The sequence below is a fragment of the Lissotriton helveticus genome, chromosome 9, assembly GCF_964261635.1.
Source record: "Lissotriton helveticus chromosome 9, aLisHel1.1, whole genome shotgun sequence".
Lineage (NCBI taxonomy): Eukaryota > Metazoa > Chordata > Amphibia > Caudata > Salamandridae > Lissotriton > Lissotriton helveticus.
In genome coordinates, this window is record NC_136070.1 from 599,586,894 (window position 1) to 599,600,549 (window position 13,656).

The 13,656-nt window shown below is 44.8% G+C and overlaps 1 protein-coding gene across 2 annotated transcripts in view; it reads right to left on the reverse strand.

Moving 5' to 3' along the window:
* The window catches only part of RTN1 (reticulon 1), a 566,864-nt gene that overhangs the window by 86,630 nt on the left and 466,578 nt on the right, over positions 1-13,656 (reverse strand). The window contains exon 1 of one of the 2 annotated variants that reach the window (XM_078660619.1): positions 4,829-5,009. The exons of the other annotated variant lie outside the window; for it this stretch is intronic. Within the exon in view, the coding sequence (XP_078516745.1) occupies positions 4,829-4,889 (61 nt within the window). The 5' untranslated portion in view covers positions 4,890-5,009. Of the gene's footprint in view, positions 1-4,828; positions 5,010-13,656 lie in introns of those variants that run through there. 2 annotated transcript variants of the gene reach the window in all.

Consider the following 13,656-nt stretch of genomic DNA (forward strand, 5'->3'; position numbering starts at 1 on the left):
TAAATGTGTCCATTCATGGCATAACTGGCATGCAATGGGCATCCCTAGTATTTGATGGTGATACATCGACATGCAAGGCAGAATCTGTGCATGCGTGGCAGTAGTACATGTAAGTGTATAATAAAAATGGCTACCAGATTTTGGGAGCCAGACGTGTATTCACTTAAAAAGGAAAAAGTAGCAGTTTGGGCCAAATTACCTTTTTTTGTTATAATGACAAGCGCTTGATTTAAAGATGCTATTTGAGTGATGAAGCTGAGCTTGGGAGATTTATGCTGTTACTATTCCCTGTGACATTTTAAGGATGTTGGGGGGCCTGAGCCAAACGTATTTTGGGGGCTGCTTCTCGGAATAGCTTTGAATTTATGATCTAATTTCAGCTCTTACATACACTCTTTGGCCAGGTCACTGAGTGCACAGGCACATTCATACAAAATTCAAATGTGTTTACATCTAATATTCAGGGATTGTTATGTAATACTGCTGCGAATAATCTATGTGACACACTCCTATTTACCATATTAGATGGCCCGTTTTGATCTAAAATAACTTTTTTATGGCTGTGGCATTAAACATAAATACATACTGTGTCTACAAAATGTTTGCAATAGACTCAACACCCACATTAAAAATAAATTAAATTAAAACAGTATTTAGAACAATCTGTTTAATAAATATTCAAGGTCACAAGGACAAGACTTTCTGAAGAACAGAGCTGGCTCTATCAGGGGGGGGCCCTTTAAATGGCTGAGACCCTGGGCCAAAGCCTACTTTGCCAATGCCTTAAAACGTCTTTGACTATTCCCTTCCTGTCAAAAGGGACTTTTTGCTATAGATGTTATTTCATTCCCTTTGTGGAATCATGCCATTGATATTGATAACGCTTTTAAATGATGTAAAACAAATGTATGATGTTACAACGCATATACTTACAACACATGCACTTACAACGCAGTTTTTAGATCGCAACATCCACTACAACGCATTCCATTACATCGCATGACACTACATCGTATTTTTAGAAAACTACCTTTACAACGCATTCCATTACATCACATACTACCTTTACCACGTATACCATTAGAACACATACCATTACATTGCATTTAAGATAAGTATTGGACAGTATAGAGGTAACAATTACTATTCTAACTTCAGGAGGAAAGTGTTGGATAGTGTAGGGGTAAAAATTACTATTCTAACTTAAGGGGGTGCAACAGTAGGGTAAGTGTTGTACAGTGTAGGGGTTACAATTACTATTCTGTCCCCAGTGGGTGCAACAGTAGGGTAGGTGTTGGATAGTGTAGGGGTACTATGCGTTGTAATGGTATTCGTTGTAATGGTATGGGTTGTAATGCCTGCGTTGCAGTGTCATGCGATGTAGTGTCATGCGTTGTAAAGGTATGCGTTGTAATGCCTGCGTTGTAGTGACATGTGTTGTAATGGATGTTGCGATGTAATGACTGCGTTGTAAAGGTTGTTTTTCCATGTAAAACTGTATGAGGCATGAGCCTGTAAGACTGATGGTTGTAACTTGTCTGCTATTCAACTTGTAATGTCTTAACTGCTGTATGAGCTAGTAAAATTTGTGAGGTTCTGATGTCTATGACCTGAGATTCTGAGATTTGGACAAGTGTTTTCCCCCATAATACCCAATACAAATAGATTCTCAAAAATACCATGTAACTCAGAATCTTGGCCCTCAAAATTAATGATGTATGCTGGAGTCAAATTATGCGTATTATGTTGTTTTTTAACTTAGTATTGTGTAATTTTGGAACTTTGATCCCAGTATGAATGTTTTGCTATGCTTTTATGAGTTTCTCTCGAATAAAGCTAAATGAATAACGAGTGACCTCTTAATCCTGAAAATACAGGATCCATCGGAATTATGAAATCCACTGGAACCCAGTAGATTTCTTTACTTTCACTTGAAAATGTTGGCTCTTAAAAACATTTTAAATATGTGTATGTAAATACAGGGGAAAATGGGGAATTACTGTGGCAACCGGGCACAGAACTACAAATCCTCCCTGTTATTCCTCATTTCTTAGTTGACCCTTTGGGCCCAAATTCTAATGGACTTTATTTCCTCAGCCCCGGAGTTATCACTCCCACCGGTATTGGTAACTCTGGTGGTGATGGAAATGCTGTCCATTTACTGGGCCACTCCTACTTGTAAGGGCAGGACAGGCAAAAAAAAGGTGTGAGAAATATAAATGAAGAAAGAAGCTATACACATTTCTACAAAAGTATATGCCACATGAAATTCAATACCCATAATTTTTTTAATTTGCAATATTGATGGCTTTTTGGGCTAGTTTCAGGCCTACTTGGAAAGCTATGAAATTACTGAAATAATAAATTAGGGCCCCTTCGATACATATTGCCTTTTAGTCATTTCAGCTGTAAAATAGCGAAATCACCTTTTGCTCTTTTTTTATAATGCCCTTGAGAGAGAAACCATTAAGAATCTAGCACGTGGGTGGCCAAACCTTTATGGCGGTGTATTCATTTCTGCTGGAGCCAAACCACTGCACATAGAGTTCACCACTGATTTGAGGAGAGTCTTTTAGACAAAACGGATCAGGTCTGTATGACTGAAGTACTTTCTGAAAAGATGACAAGTTGGCTGTTCACCATGTCCCAACAACCTACTGGCCTTTTCTGAAAGATGTCTCATTGGCTGGTCGCCATGCCCCAACGACCTACTGGCCTTTTATATGTTCTTAAACAAGCCCCAACAGTAGGAGGTTCTTGCTGAAAATTAGAAAAACAATGAAAATTTGAATTTACATCAAGCACGTGGGTGGGGTCCCTGTTTTTCTCTGTTCCGTCGTACAGCATCCACTGGCCTTGGGAGGGGCGTGGTCATAAAATCTAAATCGGAATCTAAAATGTAGTTTACCGGATTTGGCAAACTCAGCACCAGGTTAACTTGGATAGGTGATTTATTACTATTAGGTTTGCTCTTGTCACCAGGGTACTGCACTCCATGCCTTCAGTCCTGCGCTTCCTTTTAAAAGTCATTTAATTGGGTACCCCTATCAAATTGTTTAATTGAAGCCAAGCAAATCTACAACTCTAAAAGCACCTTAGGTTTTTTTAATAAAAGCCCATGACTGAAAACTCACTTGCCCGATGGCCTACAGTCAGCTGATGATAACTATACTTAGAGGGCAAATTCACTCAGCGTTAGGCAGCTGTACTAAATGCCTTTTACACCGATGGAATAATCAAAAAAATGACAACTGGACAGCTGTGTCAAAAAGGCTGCCAAAATGGGAGGCGATTGAGGCGCATTTCAGTAGCTGATATCACTGTGTGATGATAAAAAGCAGAACTGGGTGGGACTCTGTTATCGCCTGCATGCGCACAAACGAGAACAGACCCCTGGGAGCATGTCTTTGTGGAGATTCGAGCATCACATCTAAGGCCCAATGAAGCCCGTCTGCTGATTCCCAGCACACCAAACGTTGTTTTCTGATCGCCACAAGCCTTATCAAAGATCTCTGGACATCTGCCTTTGCTGCCAGTTTCCTCCTCCCAAAACAGCAGTGTCAAAAGACGTGATCGTTTTAAATAGCGCTGAAGTTTGATCAAGACAAGCGCGGCGCTCTGCTCGCCAGGTCCACCTCCATCGCACAACAGGCAACCACGTCACGTCTAGACCACTTCATGGAAAATAAGGCGAGCGAGCCACAGACGTGGGGCTCAACCGTTTCCAACCACGCTGCGTGTTGCCTTTGTGAACACATTATCGCACAGGACTGAACCCTGAATTTGTTTACCATCATATTATAATTTTTTTATTTTTGAATGTCACAAAAGAGGTAAACTCAAAAATTCAACAAGGATATGGCTGTCCCTGAAGTATCATATTGACTAAGGAAGGCAAACGAGAGTGATGCTGAAGGCATGAAAATGGCTTTGCGGGTGCTCTATTATAAAACCGCGAATTTAATATTCGAAATAAACAGGGCCTCCTTCAATACAATTCCATTAAAAGCAACGCAATCCTCTTGGAGTTAAGACATGTTTTTAATAAAAATGTTCGCTCAGCTTGCAGGTTTGAGAGATAGTATTCACAAATGCACACACCAAGTTGATTTGCTCTATGTGTTTACTGTTCGTATCAGAGCGACAAAACGCCCTGCGACCCTTATTTAAAATAACAGTGAATGAACGCAGGCTGTGTTTTCATACTGTGCTAAATCTTCCAACCCGGCGCACACAGCTCTCTCGGGCTCCCAGCCTCCCAACAAAACAAAGACTACATGTCAGCAGCACTGTCTGGCACTGAGCGAAAATGGCTGCAAACCTCTCTGAAGCGAGCTGGGAAGGTGGCCACACCCAGATGTTGTTGTGGAGGTGGCGAAATACACTAGCTTCGGTAAAATATGAAAAAGTAAAAAAATAATAATAATACACAGCTGTTTCTAGCAATGCCCAGCTAGGGACTATTTAATCATAAAGGTTATTGTCGGAATTATTTCTAGCTTCTCACGGGTGCGTCTATCGCAAGGGTTAGCGCCCCAATAATGCTAATGTTAGCACCGCTGCATCATCTGGGCGCCCTTTGTGTTGCCGGGAGACGCGGATTTGACAATGGGTGTGTCCCCCATGCAAGGATGCAGCACTGCAAGCCGCCTGGCGGACAGACATCACGCGGATTAAATATTGCAAAGCATTGTGTATCTGATGACGCTCAAACAGGCACCATAAAACAGCGGATTACGTTGAAAATTAAAGGGCGGCTGGGCGCTATAAAGGCTCGCAACCTGTCTGCAATCTAGGTAGGCATGCACGACGCAAAGGGATAACGTACCCTGGCCCTTCCAGTTGCTCCACATGCACTCCATCTTGGTAGAGTCGGCGCTGGCCTGCATCTTTCGGGGAGGGACTCGGGAATGACTGGTGCGTTCTTCGGGGGGCGCCGGGATGTCACTCAGGCATTCCAAGGCATGAATGGGCTGTGGGTACCACTGCTGCCGCGTGCCTGCCCCAGCTCCAGAATGATGCTGAGAGCAGGAGAGGGGCGCGCGCGCGCTGGTGGAGGGGGAGGGCGGGAGCTCAGCGCTGCAGTCTACACTGCAGCAAATCAGCGCGGTGATGTGATAGCCCCAGGGACCGCGCGCCTCTGGATGAGGGACGCGCACGTGCCTTTCACGCTGGAGTCGTCCACGAGGCAACACTTTGCTATACAGACACACGCATTATTTGCGCCTAAATGATATCAAAAACCACAAAGAAGAGACGTATTTACTCTTTCCCCCTCCTTTCTCTTTCCTCCTTTTTCTCTCCCCTTCTTCCTAAAAAATGTCCCCAAAAATGCTTTTTGTAATTTGTTTAGCTCTTATATTCTGGCCTGGATTTCTCTCTTTCACATAATTTGTCTTGCAATTTATAATTAATCCTTTGGTTGTACTGATGTTTTACTTCGCCTATTATATTCAATTAAGCTTTCTAAACTTAAAAAAAAGAACTTCTTGTTTTTAACACAGATGAAGCACAACTCTGAACGGTGGTTTTCAGTAGAGATAAACATTGCAGAATCTACAAACAGTGGGGTTGTCTGTCATCTCAACGAACCAGAGCACTGCCTTAAATACCAGTCCCATAATTCTCAACAAATCAACCAGTTTAGATTCGCCAACTTCCTCCCGATGAAGCGGGATTTGTATTTATTTGGCACCGAAAGCGTCTGTGCAGGAAATGCTGTGCACGGATCCACAAACGCTGTACAAATCCACCTAAAATGGAGGAAGGCATGTATAAACCGAGTTCATAGGGCGGGGGACATTGAGACGTTATTGAGATACCAGGCACCAATCGATATCGGATCACCGAAACCTTATACAACTGCTTTCACTTTCGTTGTCTCGAATTCTTACACAGGATTTGTGGAATGCTTTAAAGTGTACATGTGGCCTGTCTGTTTTTCAAACAGTGTACTGTGGTTTCAGCTTTCATTCAATCAATCAAACAGCATTTGTAAAGTGCAACACTGCCACCCCTAGGGGTATTCGGGCGTTGTGTCTCAGTCGAAGAGCCAGGTCTTGAGTCTCTTTCTGAAGTCTACAAGCGAGGGCTGTACAGAGCTGGAGGGGAAGGTCGTTCCAGGAATTGGCAGCGATGTAAGAGAAGGAGCGGCCACCACTGTGGCTGAGACCGATGCAGGGAGTGTGTGCGAGGGCAAGTGAAGAGGAGCGCAGGTGTCTAGCAGGATGGTGGAAGTTCAGCCGATGGTTAAGGTGGAATCTATCTGAAGATTTTGCAGAGCATGCAAAGTCTGTGGAAGCAAGGGGAGGCGACTGTGTTAACTTGCCATTTCATGGTCAGTTGGCTGTCGAGGATGATGCCAAGAATGCGTGCGTGGTCAGTCGGCGTGGTCTGAGTTCTGCAGGCAACCAGTTGTGGTCCCATGTGGAGGTGCTCTTCCTGAAGATCAGCAATTCAGTTTTCTCGGCGATGAGTTGGAAGCATTTGTCTCTCATCCATTCGGCTACAATGGTCATGGCGTTGCAGAAGTTGGTTTTGCCGTTGGAGGGGTCCTCGGTGAGCGAGAGGATCAGTTGAGTATCACCTACGTAGGCGATTATGTTGAGTCCGTGGGATCTGACGGTGTCTGCGAGGAGGGTCAGGTAGATGTTGAACAGGGTGGGGCTGAGGGATGATCCTTGTGGTATGCTGCATATGATGTCTTTGGGTGCGGAGGTGAAGGGAGGCAGTCATATGCTCTGTGCGCATCCTGTGAGGACGGAGTTGATCCACTTGAGGGCATCTTGCTGTATGCCTATGATGGGGTGTCTGTTGTTGAGGGTGTTGTGGGAGACTGAGTCCAACAGAGCGGAGAGGTCGAGGAGGATCATGGCCACGGTTTCTCCACGGTCAGGGAGTGTTCTGATGTCATCAGTGACGGCGCTCAGTACAGTATCAGTGCTATGGTTGGCACATAATCCTGATTGAGAGGCGTACAGTAGGTGGTTTTGTTCCAGGAATTCGGCGAGCTGCTGGTTGATGGCTTTCTTGAGAACTTTGACAGGGTAGGGGAGAAGAGAGATCGGATGATAGTTTTTGAGATCGTGAGGCTTTCTTTAGGAGGGTAGCAAAAAAAGCGAGCAACCCAATATGCCCTTGAGGGTTCGGGCAAAGAATATGGAAAGGTGAGCGTACCTTCAAGGGATTTTGTTTATATTAATTAAAGCATAAAGCTCTCATTACAAATTCTTGACCAGGAGTGCTTTGTGTCAATTTGTGCCAAAATGCAACAGTAATTACTTATTCAATTATAGAATAGTCACAATAGGTGATCTAAGAGCAAAAAATAGATAGAGCGGGTGTATATGAAAGATTTGTATTTAATACTCTATACAAATTAAAAATGGTACAAAATCAATATAAACAATGTTACAAGAAGTACATGTTAGATCAATACAAAACTTCTTTGTGACAATTGTATACGCTTTTCTTCCGAGTTACAATTAGTTAACAAATCCAGACAAGAAAAAGCGTGGGTCGACGTTTCGGTCTCTTAAAAACTGATTGATGAGACCATCTTCAGGACAATAGACACTTTCTGAAGCCCTAAAAGCAATAAAGAGTTATTATTAAAAAAACATTCTATATTATAACCATGTCATGAAACTTAACATGTCTCATCAATCAGTTTTTAAGAGACCGAAACGTCGACCCACGCTTTTTCTTGTCTGGATTTGTTAACTAATTGTAACAAGGAAGAAAAGCCTATACAATTGTCACAAAGAAGTTTTGTATTGATCTAACATGTACTTCTTGTAACATTGTTTATATTGATTTTGTACCCTTTTTAATTTGTATAGAGTATTAAATACAAATCTTTCATATACACCCGCTCTATCTATTTTTTGCTCTTAGATCACCTATTGTGACTATTCTATAATTGAATAAGTAATTACTGTTGCATTTTGGCACAAATTGACCCTAAGCACTCCTGGTCAAGAATTTGTATTGAGAGCTTTATGCTTTAATTAATATAAACAAAATCCCTTGAAGGTACGCTCACCTTTCCATATTCTTTAGGAGGGGTCTGACGTCTTGTGTTTCCATCTGTTTGGGAAGGTTCCTGTGAAGATGGAGATGTTGAGTATGCTGATGAGTTGAGTGCTGATAGGGTTCATTGTGAGGTTGTAGAGGTGGTGGGGCAGCGTTCGATGGGCATCCGGAGTGGATGGAAGACATGATGGCTGAGGTAGTGAGGGCGGTGAGCGGTGACCAGGCAGTAATGATTTGGCTGTTGTTTGCTGGTTGGCTGAGGTAATTGGAGATGAGGGTGGTGGGTTGGATGTTGAAATTGTAGATGTTGGGGGGAGGAGCCAAGATGGCGATCGGAACAGTCGCATGAACGCTTCGCTCTGAGGTCCCTTCCTCCCCGCTTACCTATCCTGTCGATAATCCTGTTCGAGGCTTTCTGATTTCTACTGCTAGAGAAAATCGCTCACTTACCGTTTGATTTTGGGGCTCCAACGTGCAGTGGCTCCTGCGATCTGCCCTTGTCTGCTTGCTAGCCTTCCCGGCCCTGACGCCGGGGCCTCGAGTGCAGCGCCTGCCCGGCGGTGTTCGGAGTGTTGGTGGCCCTGGTCCGGATGAGAAGCCTGTTGGTGGGAGCCTGAGAGCCGCGAGCCGGGAGAGATGGAGCGGACCCACTCCCAATAGTGGGTCGCCCCGTATGCCCGAGCAGTTGGTGACCCGGAGAGAGGCCGTGTTGTCCGGTTCCCCTTGGGTGGGACGCCCACTCCTGTTAATAGTTCCGTCCGGGAACCGGTGCCTGGCTCCCGGAGAGCTGCTGGGAGCACACCCGGCCTTCTGGTGACTCTCCTTTCTCCGCTGGGCGCCGACCCCGCTGATCGACTGTGGGTCCTGTTGCCTCTGGCGGTCATGATGGACTTGGCGGTGGAGGGGATAATGGCGGCGAACGATGTGCTCAAGATGGCGGATGGCCCCTTGGAGTGTATCCCTCCCGGAGACGGTGGCACTGTTGCATTTGAGACCCCCGGACCTCGGTTACTTGGGGCGGCGCTTACACGAAGTCATGTGTTGCTTGCGCTGGTTACTCTGCGAACCGATCTGCACTGGAAGTCCCGGGACTTGGAATTACGGATCGCTGCCATTGTTGATCCGCCATTTTGTACCGTAGTGCATTCTCCCCGAGTTGTTCCCGTTGATTCTCCTCCGGTTGCTGAGCCGGGGTCCCCGGATGAGTCTACGATTTTGAGGGAACAAATGGACCTGGCGCCGGTGCGGCAATGTTTTCCACATCTTGTGTTCTCCACTCCGTGCTGGGCAGACCTGATTTTGGACTTGGCCGTGTTGGTGATTGGCATACTGTTGCATTCTGGCTGCCGCCATGTATCGCTGGCTACTTCTTGGTGGCTGGGACAGTGTTGTGCGAAGATGCCGCCTGCCTTACCTGACTGGTATGGACTTTTTGTGTCGTACTGTCTCCAGACTGCACGGAGGTTTGGCAGTTCTACTATTCACAGAAGTGGCCAGGGGTGACCTTGCCTAGATCCTGGCGGGACTTTCTCTTAGTTAATGGTGTATCCGGGACTCGTCTTGTGGACTGTTTTTGATTGCACCCTGTGCGTTGGCTTTTCTCTGTATTCTTTCTGGCCTCGATTTGTAAGTTTTCTGTTGCGGGGATGGGGGGGGACCGAGTGTTTCCATCGCCGGCTCCTCTCCTCTTTCTTTCTTTTTCTCCCTTTCGTTATTTTTCTCTTCTTCTCTTTTATTTCCCTTTCTTCGGGTGACTCTGGGGCGACAGACACGCTGTTAGTGGGGTAGGCCATAGCCATTACGGTGATGTAGGGTGGCGGGTGATGGGGGGGGGTTTGTTATTTTAATTTGTTTTGTTCTATGGTCCCTTTTTCTCCCCTTTCAAGGGGGTTGGCTATGTCTCTCTTTTTTTTCTCTCCTTTATTCATCCGGTGTCTGCACTTGTCTTTCTTACTGTTTTGGGCGGGTGGGCTTTCTACACGACGTCTTGCTAAATTGCTTGCTACGGTTTGTCCTTTACTTCTGGCCCACCTTTGGTGGGCGTAGGGTGTATTTGGCCCCGTTTCTTATTATTGCTTTCTGATTGCATGGGGGGATATACCCCTCCCGTCTCCTTTTCTCTGACTGTGTTGCATGGCGCCTTGGTAGATATAGCCGCTGCCTCCTCTTAAAATCATAAAAATTAAACCTTTTTTATCCTTGCGCTTCCTGTGTTACGACCACATTTCACGGCTATACTGTACTTACTTTTTACCATACACGTCTAAACTGCTCTGTTTTTTGATCTCCTGATTTTGCGGCCGGCCCCAGTGGTTGTAGGCCTGCGCTTGTATTGCTCTGCTTATATGAATAAAGGTTTAAAAAAAAAAAAAAAAAAAAAATTGTAGTTGTTGGTGATCTTGCTGTGAAAGTAGAGTGACAGGGTGTCACAGAGTTCTTGGGAGGGTTGGATGGTGTTCTCTATGGCTGATGGGTTGGAGAATTTTTTGACTATTTTGAAGAGTTCCTTTGCATGCTTGGCTGCGAACTTTATGCGGGTGGGGATGGCTGCTTTCTTGGCTTCTTTTGATGTGCCTTTACAGAGAATAGTGTATTAAATTACAGGACCAATTCAGCTCTCCTCAAGAATACTCACTGCCCAACTCCAGCTAATCAATACCTCCCGCTACACAATACCGCTTGGAGGTGCAGCATGTGGGCAGTGTTGTGATACAAAATAATGGGGCCAGCCTCCACAATGTGATGAGATGTCCCAGAGTCTCGAATATCTTATAGATATTCATTGGTCTTGGGGTGAATGGGAGCCCCATAAAGAATTGGGGGACTCTTGAAGGTTTGGGTCCACCCTGTGTCGCAGGGGATGCAGGACCTGCCTGCATTACATCCCTGCATGTGGCCACTGGGCCTGAATGGCGGTTAGTACACCAGAGAAACTCAAGGCGTCATAGTCACTGTTAAATGCTTTGGTGCTGAATGGGCTAAAGGCCACTATCCAAGATTTTGCCACATGAAATAGTGGGTTTTTCACAGTCCAAGGATGCCTAGAAAGTTCAAGAAACTTCTGAAAATTGTTCTGCTGCTTGCAAAAAGAAGGGTCACTATATCTTGGTATCAAGGACCTTCACCATCAAAAGATAGATGGTTGACAGACATAGACCCCGATTATGAGTGTCCATAAATTTCCATAAGTGCTGTACTTTCTGTTGCTGCTCATATCAGAATTATGAGTCACACCTCAACAAAGTGCACTGGGTAGTGCTAATGGGCATTACTTAATCGATTTGTGATGTTATAAGCTGTTTTGTAACGCGCTCAATTACTACCGGAGTATCCTGGCGCGGTATACCGCTGGGGAACCCGTCCTGGCTTTCCCTGTGGGATGGACCCTACTGGGAGTCCCCAAGGTGAAGCCAGGCATCCCCGGCGTTGATGGGGCCGTTGTGGAGATTAGGCAAGCTAATGCCCAGAGTTGCCGAGTGGGACCCCTGGTTAGAGTAGGCACCGAGGCGAGAATTATCGAGTCCGCTGACCCTGGTCCACGACCCTGCCGCGTCGGGAATTGAACCCTGGTCCCGGGCCGACTCCTGCTTCTGGGTCTGCCGCCTCTAACCAGTGAGCCACACCACTCCACACCACATGATGTCTGTTGGTGTTGTGTAACTCTGAGTTGCTCTAGTACATAATTAGTGCAGTATTCTCATTATGCACAATCTCAATCGGACACAAAGTATGGAATCGTACCACTGTGCCTATGCAATAGGTGATTTTTGTTTTGCTTATTCATAATATGGTAGGTACTCTGTGTTGCTAGAATATCAAAATAAAATAATAACAGTATGTGGACCGTGCCCATGCATTGTATGTTATTGCAGTTGAAAAATAATGGATGACCAGGTAAAATGGAGATCTGTTGGCATTTGTAATAAAACATAAGGAATTCTGTTGATTTTGCAGGTTTTTACCGCTAATTTATTATTTCCAAATTTCATCATAGTCTATGTCGCAAAGGCTGTCACAAACTACAGCCATCAAAGAAAGTCACTCATACCACTCACCAGATGATTCATCAATAGTCACCCTAAACATTTACCCATAATGACTAATAATACCATTCATACAGAATCAATGACCACAGTACTCACCACGCAACTGGTTCACAGTAGTCAACGACACTTCCAGCAGCAACTCACAGGTCCAGTGCTACAATAAAACAGCTGTAGGCAGCTGCCTTCAGTGGTACTAAAAATGGCCACACAAGGGTGCTAAACTGCAATAAATTACCTTAACAAAGCATTTGTGCTAGAGGCCAAGGTGTGCCTGAACAGCAAAATCCCATTTTCCACAGACTCTACTTATTCTGAACGAACACCAGCTCCACCTTACGGAAACAAGTGTTAGACATCACTTTTATACTGGTACTAAACAGAGGTAGAGCTGGTAAGTTTAGGCTGATATCGTTAGAAGGCTAGAAGCTAAAAAATGTTCAAGCCAAGAAGCAAATCATTCATAAAAATGATGCCAACTAACATAATTAAATGTATCAATTGCAGGAATGAATATTACAGAGGATTAGGTTGACCAACATTGTTAGAAATTAGTAAAGTTTACATGTATAGTGATGTCTCCACTGTAGAGGGTATTTTTGGACTGTGGTACCCCAAGAAAGAGCACCTAAGCACTAGACAGATATCACCAGAATTCCTATTTCATGAGCCAGAGTTAAATGTATGCCCACCATAACAGGCTGAAAATGTCCTACTGCTTGTGACTTGGATAGCTGGAAACTTTGTAAACTCTATTGCTGTTCCTCAACACAAAACACATAAGGGTATATTTATGAGGATGTGGCCCAGCGTAGCAAGTTCACAAGGAAAGGGCAGGAATGCGCCATATTTAAAAGAATACAATACATTCCTGTCCTTGTCTCTGCACCTCGGTGTAAGGGTGCCTGTGTTGCATGCAGAATTGTTTTCCTGCACAAAAATAATCCTGAGTGGGATATTCCTCTAACTTTGGTGCTGCAGAATGCTGCACAGATAGAAAGAGGAAGTAATGAGGAGAAATAAAGACATTTCTCCTTATTACGTCTCCCCTGGGAAGGTGTATCTTTTTGGCACATTACCGGGTTAAACAGTTCTAGTAAATCTGGGAGTGCATGAAAAACCATGGAAGTTGCATGGGAACACCCACTCAACGCCCATGGAATGTCTTCACATGGCAGAGTAACGCAGCATAGCGATTTGTGCTGCGTTCCATTAGTCCAGATTTATGAAGCCACTCAGGCCATGCAAGGTGACCTTGCGTGGCTTCACAAATCTTATTTTTGAGTTGCGTCACACTTGCACCACGTTGCGTGGTGTCAGTGCGACACAACAAGGGCTCATAAATATGTCCCATAACCATGACCAAATTGTTAGGCCTTTCTACACCTTTAACATTCAATTATGGCATGTGTTGAGTCTCAGCTCATAAGCAGTGTTTATAGGCTATCATCTTCAACAATGCACTTGTAAACAGGGTTGGACCGGCCTTTTATTCCATCAGACATTTCCACAGTGGGCTGGAGCCTTTCGGGGCCGGTTTTGCAAGCCCAGGTCCTTCGCTGGTGCTTCTGTCACTTTT